General features: G+C 51.3%; 1 protein-coding gene across 1 annotated transcript in view; it reads left to right on the top strand.

The window, feature by feature from the left end:
• Positions 1-2,290: 2,290 nt before the first annotated feature.
• Positions 2,291-18,189, top strand: part of SLC25A1 (solute carrier family 25 member 1) — a 41,517-nt gene continuing 25,618 nt past the window's right edge. Inside the window, exon 1 of the mRNA XM_005281074.4 lies at positions 2,291-2,564. Coding sequence (XP_005281131.1) covers positions 2,453-2,564 — 112 coding nt within the window. The 5' untranslated portion in view covers positions 2,291-2,452. The remainder of the gene's footprint in view (positions 2,565-18,189) is intronic.

The following is an 18,189-nucleotide window of genomic DNA, read 5'->3' as shown; positions in this document are numbered from 1 at the left end:
GTGCTGGACTTTGTTCTGCTTAAACTGGACTCAACCAGAACCTTGGATCCACAATCTTCCCCATCTTGGGGAAAGTCTGTTTCTGATCCAATTATGAAGTGAACTTCTCTCAATATATTCACCTAGTAACCACCATTTCTACTAATTGCCTTGTGTTTAAAATACAGATAAAGGAGGACAAGTTGGTGAAGGGAACTCAGGGTGAGGATATAGATATCTAAGCCACCACTTCAAGTTCAGCTAAAGTTAAGAGGGGCCAAAAATGTACCCTCCTAGGAGAGCCATTTAGTGGCTGATTGAAAATCTTAATAGTCTCTTACTATACTAGTGTGTTCTTTAATACTGAGTTAGCCAGTCAGGGCTTATGTCTGTCTTACCTGAGGAAAAGTCCTTCTACCCATGCAGCACTAACAGCTGACTCGAATCTAGTTCTTGGTAAAAGACTCAGCCCCATAATTTTGGGTCTCGGGAGAGTTCTTTTTAGCCAGGCCCTAGTGACTCATTGAGGGGTGTGTGTGTATATATAGCCTGTTAAGACCACCTCGTATTAGGTTCACAGTGTATGACGTTGACTTTTTCATAATTTGTTGGGGGGAAGGGAGCTTCCTGTTTAGAAATCATCATTTTACAGCTTGTGAAGGTTGAGAGGGGTACAAATGGGGTGGTGGTGGTGCTTTTTATGGCCTTGGAAACAGCTGTAATAAAAAAAAAATGCTGAGATGCTTTTCTTCAATCAGTCACTGCCAGCACTAACAAACCAGCCTGTGTCCAACAGCCAGGCAGGAACATTCACTAGGGACCAGGACTTAATTTTTAAGCTTCTAGGAGGTTGTTTACAAGCAGCAGTCAGAAAAACAAATGACTTAAAAAAAATAAAATATGAATGCCTGGATGCTTGCAGGTGCCTCTTTTGTATAATTTATGGACAAATATAACTCAGTGCAGTTTTCATCAAGGAGCTCTAGAGCTGACATTAAACCCCATGAGCTAAGTTGAGTGGCTTAATAACAACCCTGAGCTGGAATTAAACTGCTCTCAAACTTCCATAAATTAAGATAACAACATACTGCTAGAAAAAGTGAAAGAGAGGAAGATGACCCACTCCCTGGCAGAGGCGGGGTATGTGTGTACAAGGCAGCTGTACATAATCTCTAATGTCCTAATCCTACAGCTACTTACAGGCGTGCTTAACTTAAACCATGTCCTTTAGGATGAAAGTTGCAATATAAATCAATTATAGATAAGACACCTGCCTCTCTATTACCAACCAACTTCATGCAACAGTGCCCTGGCCCCGTATCCAGACCCCTCAAAACGCTGTCTCATCTACTGTCCTTGGCAGATGGCATCTTAATAAAGTTGCAAACGCCTGGATCAGCCTGCCCTAGGTGTCTATTTCTAATAATTATTTACAGTGGAAGTTGCTATCATTCTCCACATTTCATAGCTGGAGAAATGGGGGGGATAAAGGGACTTGCTAAGGAGCAGACCACAGGGCTTCTTAAGTCCTAGGACCCTGGGTTCGATCTACTAGGCCACGATACCCTCCCGTTAGGGCACGGATGTTACCGGGCTCATGGCTTCTTCCCCCGAGGGCAGCGATTGTGGTTTCAGGGTTTCATCCCCGCCTCCCCCCCCCCCACATGTGATTCCACAGTTGGGAAGCAGCAGGTGCTGAGCCAAGCCGCTGCAGTAAGGCCAGGCCTTAATCTGGCCCAGGGCTTGCTGAGTCCCTGCACCCCTGGGCTGGGCCGGGCCGTTCCTGACCCGGCTCCCCTGGGCTGGGCCGGGCCGTTCCTGACCCCGGCTCCCCTGGGCTGGGCCGGGCCGGGCCGGGCCGTTCCTGACCCGGCTCCCCTGGGCTGGGCCGGGCCGTTCCTGACCCGGCTCCCCTGGGCTGGGCCGGGCCTTTCCTGACCCCGGCTCCCCTGGGCTGGGCCGGGCCGTTCCTGACCCGGCACCCCTGGGCTGGCTTCCTCAGTTCTGAAAATAAAAAACTGCTTGAGCCCTGGGGCTGGTTGAGTGAGGGGAGCCCCTGGGCTGCTGGAGCTGAGGCTGCACCGGGGCAGAGCGGAGCCCCTGAGGGAAGGATTTCAGAGCCCCCCCGAACAGCAGCCGCCTGTCTCCCCCGTTGGCTCCCAGCCCCCCAGGACCCTGCCCCCCACTTTCTCCCCGCGGGCGAGGAGCAGGCGGCGGAGCTGCAGCCTGAGTCCCGCCCCCGCGGGCTGCCCGGGCCCGCCCGCCCCACGTGTTCCCGAGGATGTGACGCCGCCGGCCCCACCCCTGCTGCGGGCGGGGACCGGCTGCCGACAGCCGATCCAACGCGTAGCCAGCCCGGGCGTCCGCGGGGGGCGACGTGCCCTGCTGCCCGCCCCCTGCCCGGGGACCCGCCCCGAGTCCAGCCCCGCACCGCTTAAACGGGGCCAGTCCGCCGGCCTCTCCCGCCGCAGTCATGTCCGCCCGCCCCGCGTTCACCAGCCCCTTCCCCAGCCCCCGCCGCCTGGCTGCCGCGGCCCCGGCCGGCAGGGCGAAGCTCACCCACCCCGGCAAGGCGATCCTGGCAGGTGAGTGCTGGGCGGGGGCTGCCCGCAGCTTGCCCGGGAGCCGCCGTGCCCCGGGTTCCGCCCCGGCCAAGCGCTCGCTGCACCCTGGGGTGGGGGCCGCGTCTCGCGTGGGGCAGGAGCGGCCGCCTGGGTGCAACTGATGGGACAACAACCTCCCCTGCCCCCCGGAATTCCCTTTGCTGCTGCCCTGGCGGGGACAGTCGCCCAGCCCCGCGAGTTGTCTGGCTCGGCACCCCGAGGTCTCCGTGCTGCTGGCAGGTCTCCTGGGCTGCTTGAAAGAGTCTGTGCAGAGTGCGTGCCCTGAACTTTGTCCCCCTGTGTGTGCGGGCGGCTCCGTGTCTGATAGCGGCACTCGGCTGTTCGCAAGGCGCTGGGCATCCCTCCCTCCCGGGCAGTGTCGGGTTTCCATGGCCGTGCTCCCCGCTCGGTATTTTGCGGGCTGTTTGCAGGGCTGGTGCCTGAGTTTTGGCAGCTGTGTCACTGTCTGATGCAATTGCAAATTGCAGCCCTGCTTTGAGAAGTGCCCGGCCCCTTCCTGGCATGTCCTGCTCGGTCCTTTCAAATTTCCCGGGGACTCAGGGCAGTGTGAGTGGTGATCGCTTTTCTACCCGGGGGTGAGGGGAGATCTGGGTACAGAGCTGAGGGGCGGGTCTGGGCCAAACATCACCCATAGCTGTGAGCACACCCTGGGATTGACTGTGTCATCTTGGCAGCTGTGGGACCTTCCTATGCTGAATTGCAAGACTCTGTCCTGGTTCTAGATTATGGCTTGGATCTGCGCTGAGCCAGACTTTAGTTTGGGATTTCCTCACCAGGCAAGAGAGCTCCCTGTTTACCCCTTTGGGGGGATCTGTCAACTATGGCCTATTTATCTTGAGGTTTAGCACTGCCCCTGGGGGGCAGAAAGAGTCACTGCAGTGCTCTTCACTCAACTCCTGGTGTCTGTGCAATCATGAATGTGTATATTTGATACACTGCAGGCCCTTTCAGTTTCCAAGTCATAGGTGCTGACTTTTGTTTTTGCTGGTGGATGCTTTTGAAGAGGTGTGTGTGTTTGGGGAGGGAGGGGGCACTCTGCCAGTTTTGGGGGAAGGCTATTTTCAACCTATTTATACACTTCTTTCATATTCTAGTTATGGAATGGGTCTGTCATTGGTATCTTTACTATTTTAATAATGATTAAATTGTTGTGAACTACATAATTACATCATCATGAATTACACTACATTAAAATCATTGCAATCACCTACAAGCTGTCTTCACTAACGTCCCTGTTGAAAGACATTATGCCGAACTGTAGCTTTCTGGATGAAACCGTCAGCAATCTTATTTACATCTAGTTCCCTGGTATTGTTTTGATGGACATTAAGGACAGTTTGGTTATTCAGTTGCGTCTGTCCCATTGGTGACAGGAGATCACTTTTAAATCTTCTGAAGCTTGAGAATGAGTTCAGGATGATACAGGCACCATGAGAAGGATTCTTATAAATTTGCAGTACTCTGGAAACAGTACTGCAAATGACTCCAAGATCTCTTTCTTGATGGGGAAGCAGTTAATTTAGGCACCATCATTTTGTATATATAATTGGGATTATATTTTGCCATGTGCATTACTTTGCATTTAACATTGAATTTCATCTGCTATTTTGTTGCCTACTCACCCAGTTTTGTGAGATCCCTTTGTAACATTAAGTCCAAAGCTGACTGCAAAATATTGACTAATTTTGTATCCTCTGCAAACGTTGCCACCTCACTGTTCACCCCTTTTTGCAGATCATTTATGAATAGGTTGAACAGCACTGGTCCAGTACAAGCCCCTGGGGGACATCACTATTTACCTCTCTTCATTTTGAAAATGGACCATTTATTCCTATCATTTGTTTCCTATCTTTTAACTGGAGTGCCTGGCAATGCTTTCAGGATCATCTAACGAGCCTTAATTTAATTTAATTTGTTATCTTAATCAGCCTGCCTCTGTTTATAAACAAACTCCCTCATCACATTCCACACTCAAGCTCTGGCTCCTGGGTGCTGAGCACCCACTATTTTTTTCCATGGGTGCTTGAGCCCCGGAGCACCCACGCAGTCAGTGCCTATGTTCCAAGTACAAAGTTTTCCCCACTGATTATGTAAATTCACAATCTGCCGATAATCGGATGCAAGGACGTGTAAACACACTGAAATGTTCTGAAATGGAACAGGAGTGGGGCTCTCCCCACTGAAGTAATGACCACAGAAATGTGACTTCAGAGCCTGAAAGTGCTGCCTAGATTCAACCCCCAAGCTGGTTCTTTCCATCCCCTCCTTGATCCATCTCTGCCTTACGCAGCGTTGCTGCCTTTAGAGGAAATGGGAGCGCTCATGTTTTTCATTCCTCTGTGCCTCTGGGGGATCTCTTGGTGACAGAGAATACGGGAAAGGAGTTCTTGGTGGAAGCTATGCAGCTCCCTTTGAACGGGAATTATGCGTGGTTATACCCGAGCTGAGTTTGGCACTCAGTGTCTTGGAGAGGTGGATGTTCAGTTTCAAGTGAGTAGCTGCGCAGCCCCAGGCAAATGAATGATCAGCGCATTACTCTGTGCCCCTCTTCCCCTCCGCCCCCGAAAGGTGTGTAGGTGGGGTGGCATGTTAACAATCTCAGTCTCCTCCTTCCCCAATGTAATTTACTGACGCCATGTTCCCTTCAAACCTGTGTGGTGATAATGAGCCGAAGAGAGACATTCTGATTTCTCTTTCATTTTGAATTCCAGGATGCAACAGGTACATCCAGGAAGTGTGCTAGCTCTGTATGGCTGGATGTAACCAACAGCCAGACATTCCATCCATGGGGATGTTCCATTTAAACCCGTTGCATAGACACGTTGGTGGTCCAGCAGCAGCAGGGGTGTTGGGCAGGGATTCTTAGTTTACTTTGCACCTAACTGGGGCAATCAGATGCCCACTCCCCATGGACCATTATAAGTCGACGATACTGACCTATGTTTCCAAGTACTTTAGCTGTAAGGTCTTGACTATGAACTGTGACTTTGATATCACAGTGTTAGTGATCTCTGTTCCGGTAATATACAGGCAAACACATACTGGCTTTGGATAGGTTTGCTAGAATTTTCATCTACAAGAACAAACTTGGCAAAGTGTATCAGTGATTAGAAATTAATTTATTTGCAGGAAAAAAGGGACCAAACCCTCTGATGAGGAGTGCACGGAGCGTATCACATTGAGGGTGAAAAGGAGGGTCGGGGAACAGATTAACACTGTTGTTCTCCTCATAGCTCATTCCTACTCTGTTGCCTTATTGCTCCCTGGTGTGATGGAACAGCTTTTGGGTTCTCACAACAGCTCCGCAGCTGCCCCTCATCTCTTGTGGGATGAAATTACTTCCACAGATCAGCTTGTTTTTGGATCAAAGTCTCTCTAGTTTAACTCCACTGACCTCAGTGGAGCTACTCCTGGGATAAACTTGGCCCATTACAGCTGTATCTGTTGAAAAGTGGGAGCCCAGCCAAGGGAAGGCTCGTAGAACTCACTTGCAGTGGCACATTAGCTCGCGTTTCCTCTGCCCAACCACAGGGAAATTCCTAGAATGAAGATGGAAGTCTTTCCTCTTTAATGAAATATATATATATATATAGCCATTTTGATGTGATCTGCATCGTTAGAGCTTTTGTGTTTCCCAGCTAATTCCCTTCCTCCATGATCACGTCCACCTCTTTGTTCTTCCAGCCGACTGTCCACCTTTCCTTGGGGTCTGACAGCGAAGCGCTGGCTTAGCTTAACAGAGACCTCAGAGTCTGACAGCGAAGCGCTGGCTTAGCTTAACAGAGACCTCAGAGGGAGCCTTACCTGTCTATTGCTCTTCCTGCATGGCTGCTGGAGCCGTTGCCTGCTGCCAGTCAAGTTCTGTTTGCCATCTGTGACCTCTGGCTTTGCTGTCAGTTGAGATGCATTAGTTAACGTCACACTCTCTGATGCTTGCATGGGCCTGTCAAAAAGAAAAACCACAGGAGAAGTTGCAAGGTTGACTCGAAATCAATACTCGAGCTGCATGAAATGTATGCAGCTCCTGCAGTACAAAGGGAGCCTTCTTTGTGAGGTGTGACAAGGAGCTGGGGCCTCAAATTAACTGGATAGTCCGAAAGCTTGTGACTAAACTGTTCACCCCAGGTTATCTGCAGAAGGACTGGTGATGATATCCACAGTTACACATTTTGTCTGGGACATAAACCCATATGTATCAGGGCATACGCCAGCAACTGTTTGCCAGGGGATTGGAAGACATTTCTGTCTCACTGGCAGGCTGTTCCATAACTGTCCATTGTTCGGTTTATTGAATCTTCCTTTGACGCTTCTGGCACTGGTCCCTACTGCTGGAGTAGGTCTCTGGTCTGCTCTGCTCTGCCAGTTCTTATGTGCGTATCATGGTTTGGTTTGTCTTGTCTTTTAAAAATGGAGCTTAATCCAACCTTTGGGGGAGAGGGAAGTGGATCCCACCAGCTTGTTCTTGTGAAAAGTAACTGTGCCATACACGGTTATTTCCTGCCCCTGGAGAGCCACATCCAGCTTCATTGGGAGTGGCTGTGCACACAGCTCTTCGGCTGTGCCCAGACTGCAAAGCTCCAGGCTTGGGTGAAACGGTTGTAGGGTTATGAGTTGGGCTGGGGAAGCCTGCGGGTCTTCCACAATCAGTCCAAAGATTATGAAAGGTTGCGTGGTACGTTGAATGTGCCCCCGCCAAAGGCCTTTGCCATTCCCTGGCTCCTTGGGAGCTCACTGATCACTGGGGAATCGGTGGCTTTCCATTGTTTATCAAGGTGTAGTGGTTCCTGGGTCCGCAGGAAAGCAGGAATTACATGGCATAGGTGTGCATAGAACTTTACAGGTATGGGGGGGGTGGTCCCTGTCTTGACTGGCTTCCAGCCTAGGTCAGGGGTAGGTCTCTGTAACATAGCCCTAAGTTATATATTGCTTGGTCTGGAGGAGCTCCCAGTTTCCTGATCGTGAAGCAAATGAGATGAAAGAAAGGCCCTGTTGAAATGCTGGCCCCTTCCTCACATGCAGTAAATTAAAATGGCCTGTAATGTACAGGCCGCGCTGGCCCGCCTCGTCCTGGACATAATTGCGTTAAATAAGCTGATCCGTCAGGATGGTGCCTGGTACTAACTGCTCTGTTCCTGCCAGCGGGGAGTCATCCGTTCCTTTAGACAGGGAACACAAGGAGACCCATGTATGCCTATTAGATTAAAGGTGCTAGCTGATGTTTACAGGGTTTGTCAACGGATCAGGTACCGATCAACTACCTCATTGCATTCCAGACCCTCAAACCCCTTTAAATTGGGGGTGTTAAAGATGGGAAGAGACCTACTTAGACCTTGTTATCATTCGGAAGGTATAGTTCAAACCGTACAACCCCCCTTTGACCAACATCGTTATACCAGCGCACAAGCTGGATAGCCCAGGCCTCTCTGCCAATGCAGGGCAAGTCCCTATTCACTAGGGCTTTGTTCATGTCCCAAGGATTGGGGCTTCCAGTACTGCCTGAAGAAAGTGTAGCTCTCCCTATCCGCTCGCTCCTTATAGTCCTCGCACAGTGAAGAATTACAACACCGATCTGCCAACAGACCAGTACTGATGAGAACGAGATCCCGGACTGGCTTCTCTGGCTGGGAGTTCAGTGCCACTGTGCTGTATAACAGTCACTCCCCATCGGCTCCTCCTCACAGAGTGCTTCACTCCCAAGGAACGTAGTATCCAAGGGCCCTATCGCCACAGTATCTCAGCGCCTGCTGTGAATTGCAAAGAGATTCCCAACATGCTCTCAAGCAATATCTTTTTTTTTTTTTTTTTAATTTAAATGGTGTGATTTTTAGCCAGCTCCCACTTCTCTCTCATCCTTTGTCCCAATTCCTTCCCCCCCTCGCTGTGGATTGTGGGGGTATTTGTTCCTAAGCAGAGGGTTCACCCTTTAGAACTAACCTCTTTCTCCTGCTGGATTCACTCAGTAGCATCCCTCGGTTGTTGTTTTCACCCTCTGGAATCGCTTTTCACACGTCACTGGCTTGAGGTTTAACTGAAGAAATTGGGCTGGAAATGAAGGGGAGCATGGCTGCTGATGCACAGATGGCTGGGGTCCCGGGGGGGGGAAGGGGGAAGAGGGAGAGAGGAGAGAGGAGAGAGAGAGAGAAAAAAAAAGGAACGAACGAACACGAGAACAAACAAACATCCAGGCACCTGATATGACGGTCAGCTAAAATGATACTCCTTTTTAAGGAAACAATCTACTCGTTCAGGCTCCATGTCCCATATCGCTTGCCCGTTGCTTCTAGCTGACGCTGAAGCCGGCCCCAGTTGATGGGACGTCTGGCCGCATGGGGTGGTTCTTTTGTGCGGAATAGTTCTGGCCTTTGTCTGGTTCTAGAGCCGACAGGTGCCTTTGTCAGCTTCACTCCCGGCAGTGGAGGCTCCTCGGGGAGGCTTTCCTGCCCTATACCGGGTCCGGTGCAATGTGATATTTTACTTGCTGTTCTCAAACCGCCTTTGAGGGCACCTTTTGGGTTGGTTTTGCCTACCCACTTGCAGATGTTACCAGTTGCCTTTGATCTTTGGGTACTAACTGGCTCCCTTGCGGGCCATCTCAGCAGAGAGGGCAAAGACTGGATGTGCCAGGGAGCATGAGCCCTAGAAGTGATCATCCCAGGTCTGGAGGGAGGCGCGTTGCTGAGGATGTTCTCCTGGATGCTGCCTTAGGTTACCATTATCCTCTTTTGTGTTTGAGACTCTCAGTCTGGTACTTCTCACCAGTGCTAAACTCCGCTGGGAGATTGAAATCTCCTCTCTAGTGATGTGTATGGACAGGCCCTCTCTGAACAATACTGGGAACACCTCTGCTGTGGGAGGAGGAAGGGGCTCCAGCTCAGGGCCTCTCATTGGTGAAGCACATTCCCTTTGCCTGGGATGAACAGTAATGCACAGGGAGTCGTGGGCTGCTGAGCTCTCACACCGCTTTGTTGTCTTTTAGTATAAAAAGGTAATTAAGCGTCCTGCCCGTCACTAAGATTCCCAAATCATTCCCTTCAGAAAGCCCTGTCTCTGCTGGGCACGGAGGCACGTCCCACCTTAGAGCAGTAAAACATACGGCTAGCGGCGTTTCTAGAGTAGGTTTCCCAGCGCTCGGCTAGCATATGGGACTCCTCTCTGTGTGCTGGGGGATGGCGTGAGACCCTGTGGCGCTCAGTGGAGGTTGAGGTAGTTCTCTGCATGTCTGTAGGGCACTGTGAATGTCCTGCCCAGGATCCGCACAACATGTGTGCAAGGAAAGGGAGCCTTATCCCCAGGTTACAGGTGGGGAAACGGAGTCCCAGCCATTCCAGCTGCCAGAGTCCAAGCCAGGCTTTGTATGACCTGCGCCATCAGTCGTTTCTGGGCTCATTCGTGCTGTTCAACACTATACAACAATAACTGGCAACACCCTGCTTAAAATGGCCCGGCCCACCCCACGAGAGAGAGTCACTAGCACCAAATCATGGCTAGGGAGAGGCACGGGCTACTCCTCAGCTGTGCAGTTCTGGGGTGGCTTTAAATTGCATTTCCTGAGAAGCTCAGTGTTGAGTTGTGGGGAAGGAGGTGGGCGAGGCGCTGAGGGACTGCGGAGGGCAGGGGAAGGAACAGTATTTTATGAGCAAATCTAATCAGGCCAGATTCTCCCCCTTAGCATGCGGGAGTCCCCAACTGGTGTAGCAGCCTCCACTTTCAGACCCCTTTCCATTGTTTATGGATGTGGCCAGGAGAAAGGGGCTTGGCTACTGAGTTTTGATGATCCCTGGCTGATGGGCTGGGCCTTAAAGGCCATAACTAGCTAGTGTAGCTTGGAGCAGCCTTGAGGTTGCTCCAAACTATGCTGTGGATTGCGCAGGCAGAAAATTCCCAGGATGGGAAGCTGCAACTGGCTGCTTAGCTGCACCCAACCTAACTTCCTGGTGCTTCAGTTCCATATTGATTCAGGTGTGTCTGTGTGTTGTGAAGAAGGGGAGGCTGGGTGGGGCTTGGAACCAACCCTTTAAAGGTCGTTATTGTGATGTAGTTTATACTCCCTATGGATGCTTGGATTTGTATTCCGTAGGGCACTTCTCTCTGTGTTTATGTAAGCATCTGGAACAAGCCATCGCTCTTCCTTGAGTTAATCAGTACCTCTAGCTGACAGTTGAGTGATGTTACAAGCCTCTCTCTCTCTCTTCCCCCCTCCCCCCCAGAAAGGCTTGGCATTGTGAATGTAAATGGTATAATTCTCACCTCTGCCTGGAGAATAGTGACCCTGGATTTACAGTGCAGTGCAGCTTGGGCTCATCCTGTCAGCTGGAGTTCATTTGGGAGCCTCTCTTCTACCACTGCGCGCCAGCTATTAGCAAAGCCCAAAACCCAGCCGTTGGACTCCCTTGATCTTTAGCTTCCACAGTTGCTCTCTGTCCAGGACATAAAAGCAAGGAGCTAGGAGAGAGTTGCTTGTTGGAAACAACTGGAAAACCCGTTTAAAATGAGGGACGCATCAGAGCTGCTGGCTCTGCATGAGAGAATTAGCCGAGGCTCTAGGTAATATTGTATTCTCTTTCTGCACTGACTCTCCGAGCTGTGCTTTGCAGGAAACGCCAGCTAAATCAGTCTTGCCTGGTAAATTGCATTGTGGTGATGAGTGAACGGATGCCTGGATAGTTAGTAGATCAGTTCATGGCCAAATGCCACTGTATAAATTCAAGGTATATCATTAGCTGTTTGCTTACAGATGCTGGGATTCGGTACCTTTCATTGGCTGCTGGGTGAACAAAGAATATCTCCTGCAAAGTCTTACTCAACCCTTTCAGTGCTTTTATTAAATCCAGTTTCTGGGTCATTCTTACGAACAGTATTAACCTCTTCCTATGCACTTAGTAAATTCATGGTGGTTCAGTCTGGCTCCCAGTGCGCGTGTGTGAGCATCACAAAACTGGCCATGTTAATACAATGCCTTTCCTGGTGGTCAGTCCAGGACAGAGTGGGCCATGGAGACTGAACTGCCCTCTGGCCTTTAAAGATGGTGCCCACCAGGTCAGTGTTGAGGCACATTGGCAGGGCGGTGGGGAGGAAGCTTGCCCTGCTGAGGCCCATGCTCTGTAAAGAGCCGCACAGCTGTCCACCTGGCAGCTTGCACCAGCACTGCAGCTCACTCACTCGTATAAAATAAATGGGGCCCTCGGCTCACTCTCTCTCCTGCTGCTCTGGCTTAAAGAACACACGGAGGGAACCACTCAGATCCTCCAGGCTTGAACCTAAACTACTTTCCATGCTGCTTAGAAATTTTCTTGACAGGTTAAAGTAAGGTAACCATTCGATTCCTTCATGCCCTGCCTCTCCACTCGTTGATCCGTGTTGATGTCATTGGAGCACTGGCAGCATCACAAACGCTTCCAAGGTGACGGAGTGATGTCGTAGTCACTGGAATACGACTTTACCGTGGAAACCCGCAGAGAGGCACTGGGCTAGATGGGCTGTGAAGGAGAAATCTGCACTGAAGGCAGATGGAACGAAGAGACTGTAACAACTGGCCCAGGAAGTGTCCTTTGAACAAGGTCATCCCTGTCTTACTAAGTCTGTGCTGTTCTTCCTCTTACTGAGGCTATGTCTACACTGTGCACCTTACAATGGCATGGCTGTGCTGCTGCAACCGCGCCGTTGTAAGGTGCGCTGTGTGGCCGCTCTTTATCGCTGGGTGAGAGCGCTCCTGGCAACATAATAAAACCATTTCCAACGAGGGGCAGTAGCTTCGTCGCCCAGAGTGTGTGTTCCGCCGGCGAAGCACTGTCCACACTGACGCTTTTGTCAAAACTTTGGCTTTCGGGGGGGGGGAGGATTTACAGTCCAGAGCAACAAAAGTTTTAACGAGGAAAGTGCCACTGTAGACGGAGCCTGAGGAGCTGCGGAGAATGGAAGTCCTCTCCTTTCTGTTCTTTTTATAAACAACAAAAGCTTCAGCAAATCAGGCCTTTGAGGGCTTTAGATTTTACGTGGCTGTTCAGTTTAGTGTTTATCCCTTTTCTTGCCAGTGAATTCTATAAAATGACGTACATTCTCAGCTGATTATTTTTTCGTTAAAGTTTGTACAGGAGGAAGTTGGGAAATGGTGGAGAGCTGAGGCAACAGATTGATTCCAGTGAAGTTAGGGACAAATTACTCCATCCCGTTCCGTAGTGTTATCAACAGCTCTGTTTACACAGGGCTATTTACCAGTCTGACAACATAGTGTGCAGAATAGTGAAGTCAAATATTTGCAGTTCTGTGTATTCCCCACCTACAGAGTATGAGGATGTTGCTGTCCCAACTATATGGTTTTGTGTGTGTGGCTGTGTTCGTAGTGCTGTTTACCACCGGTGAAAGTGATGAAATGTAACACGCAGCGCCATCCTTGCTTGCTATTAAATACAAAATGTTCCACCTAATCATGACACAGCGAACAGGATGGACGCTTTGCTGAGGGAGGCTGTGGTACGGTAGTAAGTTATTTCCCTCCCCCAAGCACTAGCTACATCTTATTCGCTTGGCGATCTGTTTTTAAGGGAATGGATGCCATCGCTACATGGATACAATCCTTCCTGTCTTTAAGGCCCCCCCTCATTCATTTTCAGGGAATGGCCCAATGTTAGTTTCCTAGTTTGATCTCAAAGCTTTAAAAAAAAAAAAAAAATTCTCTTGTGTGAAAAGCCAGAGTGTGTGTGTGTGTGTGTGTGTGTGTGTGTCAAAATTAGACAGTTTACACTCTAAACCAGGGGTGGGCAAACTTTTTGGCCTGAAGGCCACATTGGGGTTGCAAAACTGTATGGAGGGCTGGGTAGGGAAGGCTGTGCCTCCCCAAACAGCCTGGCCCCCACTCCCTGACTATCCCCCCTCAAAACCTCCAGCCCATCCATCCCCCCCCTTCTCCTTGTCCCCTAACTGCCCCCTCCTGGGACCCCCCGCCCCTAATCACCCTGTTCCTAGTCCCCTGACAGGCCCCCTGGAACCCCAAGCCTATCCAATCCCCCCCATTCCCTGTCCCCTATCTAACCTCCCTGTTCCTAGTCCCCTGACAGGCTCCCTGGGATCCCAAGCCTATCCAACCCCCGCCCCCAATTCCCCGTCCCCTGACCGCCCCTTCCCGAACCTCTGCCCATCCAACCACTCTCTGCCCCTTATCCAATCCCCCCCCGGCCCCCTTACCATGCCACTCAGAGCAGCATGTCTGGCAGCCGCACTGCCTGGCCGGAGCTAGACATGCTGCCGCTCTGCTCGGCAGGAGCGCACCACTCCGCCCAGAGCGCTGCCCGCGCAGTGGCATGGCTGCGGGTGAGAGGTGACAGCAGGGGAGGGGCCAGGGGCTAGCCTCCCTGCCCGGGAGCTCAAGGGCTGGGCAGGGTGGTCCCGTGGGCTGGATGTGGCCCGTGGGCTGTAGTTTGCCCACCTCTGCTTTAAGCCTTACAGCCTGAAGTCTAGAGTTGCTACCTTGGTTTTTCAGCTGATCTCTGACCTGTCCTGCAAATCACCTTGCCTGAATGGACTTTCTGAGGGGAACTTGCTGATCCCCAAGGAGGAGAGAATATGTGTGGAACGAGATGGCCCAGAGGATTGTGGTAACAGCAGAGAGTCGTCCTATCTGCACTTTCCCAAGGGGCATAGTTGTCTGTTCCACACAGAGCCCTGTGATTAGCTGATGTGATTGCAAACCACGTCTAGAACTCAAAACGCTCATACTAGTGTCACACTGCTAGCGGTGTATTTCATTCATGAGTGCTCAACCTCTCCATAGCTAGACGTAAGAAAGAAGCATGACGCCAACTGTACGGATGGTTTGGTTTGTCTGTCGGCCCACAAGGCAATGTTGCGTTAAGTGCTAGGTTCAGTGTCTGCTGTGAGGGCCCCTGACTTGGGAATCCCATGAATAGAAGATGTCACTGCATGTCACGCACTTCTGTGGGTAGGACCCCAGCTTGTCTTGCCCCAGCCTGGGTCAAACAAATGTTTTCTCTGTGGAGCATCATTAGGGAGGTTCTCATGGACTGGGATAGGCCTGGGGGGGGGGGGGGGGGGGGGGGCTAGTGGTGGTGAAGTCTCAAGCAGGCAGTTTAACAAGTTGCTCATTCTTAATTTGCTTCATGTGCCCAGAGGCCACAGTGTTGGGCACATTAAAATCACTAATTAAAAACAAATGGGAAACCTACTGTGTGCATGCACTGTCATGTGTGTTACGTGAGTCACAGCTGGATTAAAGCTCTAACCCTGGCAAAAACTCCACTGACCTGCCAATGCGCTAGAAAGGTCAGAGCTTTGTCTGAAGACTTGTCATAGAACGGTTGTCTCGATATTTCGGCCCATAGAGAAATTAAACCCACTTTTGGGTTTGTCAACAACAATTCTAAATTTTCCTGGGGAGAGGGAGGACCCTACTTTTCCCAGCAAGCTCTAGTTCCATGGGGGCTTGTTCACTGACCCTTTCAGTCGAGGAGTTCGCATGCTAACTGGAGACGTACTGCAAGTAATCCTTCTGCTGGTGCCTGCTCCCCTCCTACCCATGGCCTTGAACTGGGAGATGTCATTGCTTGGCCAACTGGGGGAGCGGGAATCCCTTCAATTGCCAGAGACAAAGGGCGACCACTGTCCCTGCTTCTGACTGGTGCTTGCCAGAGTGGGTGAGCTGTGACCTTCACTGAAGGGCATGATCTTTCTCTCCTTTGGCTCCGGGGTATCCAGCTAATGATTGAGAGCCTTGGTGCAGAGTCCAAGCTGCTCACCCTCCCTCCCTCTTGCTAGCTCTTTCAACTCCCAAGTAATTAGAGAAGAGTTGAATGCTGCTGTTCTGCAGTGTTGCAAGAACTGGCTCTAGGGGTTAAAGTCCTGGTAAACAGGTTACAGAGCCCTCTGCAACCTCACTGGCCATTGGCAGCCCAAGGGAGGGGGAGGTCTGGAAATAAGCCGGTGCTTAGCCTACAGGCTGTAGTAGGCATTGGGGCGCTTCATGCACATAGAATTAATTGTCCTGCATGAATAAAGCGCCGCATGCTGAAGGGGATGAGGCCATGGTGGGGAGGGCACTGTAAAGAGCATTATAAATCGTTACCTTATTTTTAGCCTTCCCAATGAATACATTGGACTCTAAGGACAGGAGCATGAGAGAAAATGGTGTCTGTACCACAGCATGATTACTGCCTCCCAGATGCATGTCCCCTCTTCCCATCGTTCTCTGTCGCGCTGCTGGTCATTCAGGGGGAACCGTTCCCTGGAACTCAAGAGCCACTTCTAAGGCTGCAGATCTGCTCTCCCCACCTGCTAGGATCCAGGATTCAGTGCTAAATCAGCCAGTAAAAACCAAACACTGCTAAGCAAACCTCCCTGACCAGACAGGCCTTGGGGAGGGGAGCCTCAGCTGGTTCAGACAGCGCAAAGGGGCTGTGCTAACAGACCCCAGAAATAGATCCAGTGGGTAAGAAGCAAAAGGCCTCCCTGGCATCATCCCCCACATATATTGCCCATGCGGGTGTATGCCTATAAAAGGCTTCCATGTGTACTTGGGACATACGACCATCCATAATAAGAGTGTCAGATCAGCAGTAAGTTTATATGTGAGACTCTCATTTCACCAAGCCGTTCCAGAGATGACTGAAACCACAAGGGAGAAGTTTGCATCCCTGGAACAACCACACGGCTGAATGGTCTCCTCCTTCCGTATTCTAAAAGTGAGCACAATGATTGCTTACTGCTTTGCACTTCCATAGCAGCGTGGGGTTGATTGTGAAGCAGCAATCTGGCTCTGATGGCCCACTAAGAGCAACGTGGCACTTGGACACCTGCTGCTCTGTAGGAGTTTCAGATCCCATGTGCTGTAGCTAGACGAGAATAAAACCACCTGCAACTAACGTTGGGTACCAGAATGGCTTATCCCGGTGGGTGACTGTTAATGGAACATGGAGCCTTTTGCATTTTGCTCAACAGTTTGAATCCAGCCAAGGGCAGTAGTGACTCATTCATTACCACATGGTGGCTGTATAGTGGACTCTCTGTGAAATAAGCTGGTGGCCTTGGTCCAGTTCCTAGTGGACGGGTGTTTTTAGCAGACTTCCACCTGCCATGTCCTGAGTTAGCCCTGATCATCTCTTTGGCACGCCACGTGCTAGCCAGCACTGGGTGTGTTGTCTGTGCTCCATAGATAAGGGGGAGGTTTGAGGATGGCTCTCTGGGGGAAGTTTGCATTGCAGCTGCCCATGCGGTATCTGTTCTGGATGGTAGGTAGCAACCCGGACTGCAGGGCTGTCAATCCAGTACTTGGCCACAGCAGTAAGAGTCACCTTTCTGCTTACCCCTGTAGTATACACAGGGTAGGGCACAGCATTCAGAGCTGCTGGGCATGGGTATGCATAACCCGCTTCAGCTCCCCCATTCTCTATGCTCCCCTCCCTATTTCCACCTGCAGTGAAGAAGGTCTGACACTTCCCCTCCACCCACCACCTTCCTGTGCATTCTCCAGATGTGGGTGTGGACGCCTTTTTCTCTGTAGTGTGGCTCAGTTGTGCCCCTGGGAAAATCCTCAGGCCAGTCCCCAGCCTGAGTACTTAGACGGCCACCTCCTCCTCCTCCCTGTGTGGGGAGTGGCTACAGAACTGCACCAAGGCACTTGGGATTTGCCATATTTGATCACACCCCTGGCCCAGTGGGGCTGACGTCCTTTCTCCCGCAGGCAGCCGTCGGTACCAGATGTTCCAGAGGAAGGTGTTTAGAATCCCAGTAAAGGACAATTCTGGAGTAACCTGCTCGTAGTAGTAATTTCTTCCTAACCCGTCCACCCCTCTCCTCCCACCCCCCTGTGAGTTAGCGGGTGGATTTTGACAGGGAGTACATGGGTTTATATGCCTTGTTCTTTATCCTGTCCAATGTAATGGTGGATGATCTCGCTAGCCATCGAAATGGCTAGTGCGTCTGGGAATCCTGTTAAACTCTCAAACTCCCTCTGGTGGTCATGGATGAAGGAGCCCTGTGTACCCCAAATAAGGCTCCACCCTTCGGGTGTTAGGCCTGGAAGCCCTAACCTGACGGTGCCCCACTCCCAGCCACCTCCTGGTGTCCAGCCCAACCCATGTGCAGCAGTTCCTCTCATCGGGGGCGGACCTTTGTGGCCATGGAGGTGAGGAGTGGCTTTGCATGAGTGAGAGAGAGAGCGAAGTTCCCTGTTATTAACCTCTATGCTTCATCTTAAAGGGGCAGGGATGCCTAAATAGTGGTTCACGGCTTTGTGCGGGCTGGCACGGGGGCACACACATACAGCGCACTAGACTGCCGCAGCCGGCTCCTGTCAGCCAGAGTTGCCTGCTGCCATTGCGGGGCAGTGGCCCGTGTCCAGGCTCCATGCTCGGTGGAGTGATTCGCAGCGTGGTTTGTCAGAAAAACAATCCCAGCCCACAGGGGCAGGGCAGATGTGCTTGGCAGCCCTCCTGGATCCCAGTCGATGCTGGCACAGTTTGGCGGGTAGGGCTCAAAAGGGGCCCTAGGAAGCTCTGAGCGTGAGCTGTAGCAGTACAGTATCCATAGGGGCTCTGCCTCTGTGGGTTTGGTTGCTTTGACCTCGGTGCTGGTTTCC

Source organism: Chrysemys picta, chromosome 15, assembly GCF_011386835.1.
Source record: "Chrysemys picta bellii isolate R12L10 chromosome 15, ASM1138683v2, whole genome shotgun sequence".
Taxonomy (NCBI): domain Eukaryota; kingdom Metazoa; phylum Chordata; order Testudines; family Emydidae; genus Chrysemys; species Chrysemys picta.
Note: the sequence above shows the minus strand (reverse complement) of the source record. Positions and strands in the feature narration are given on the sequence as shown.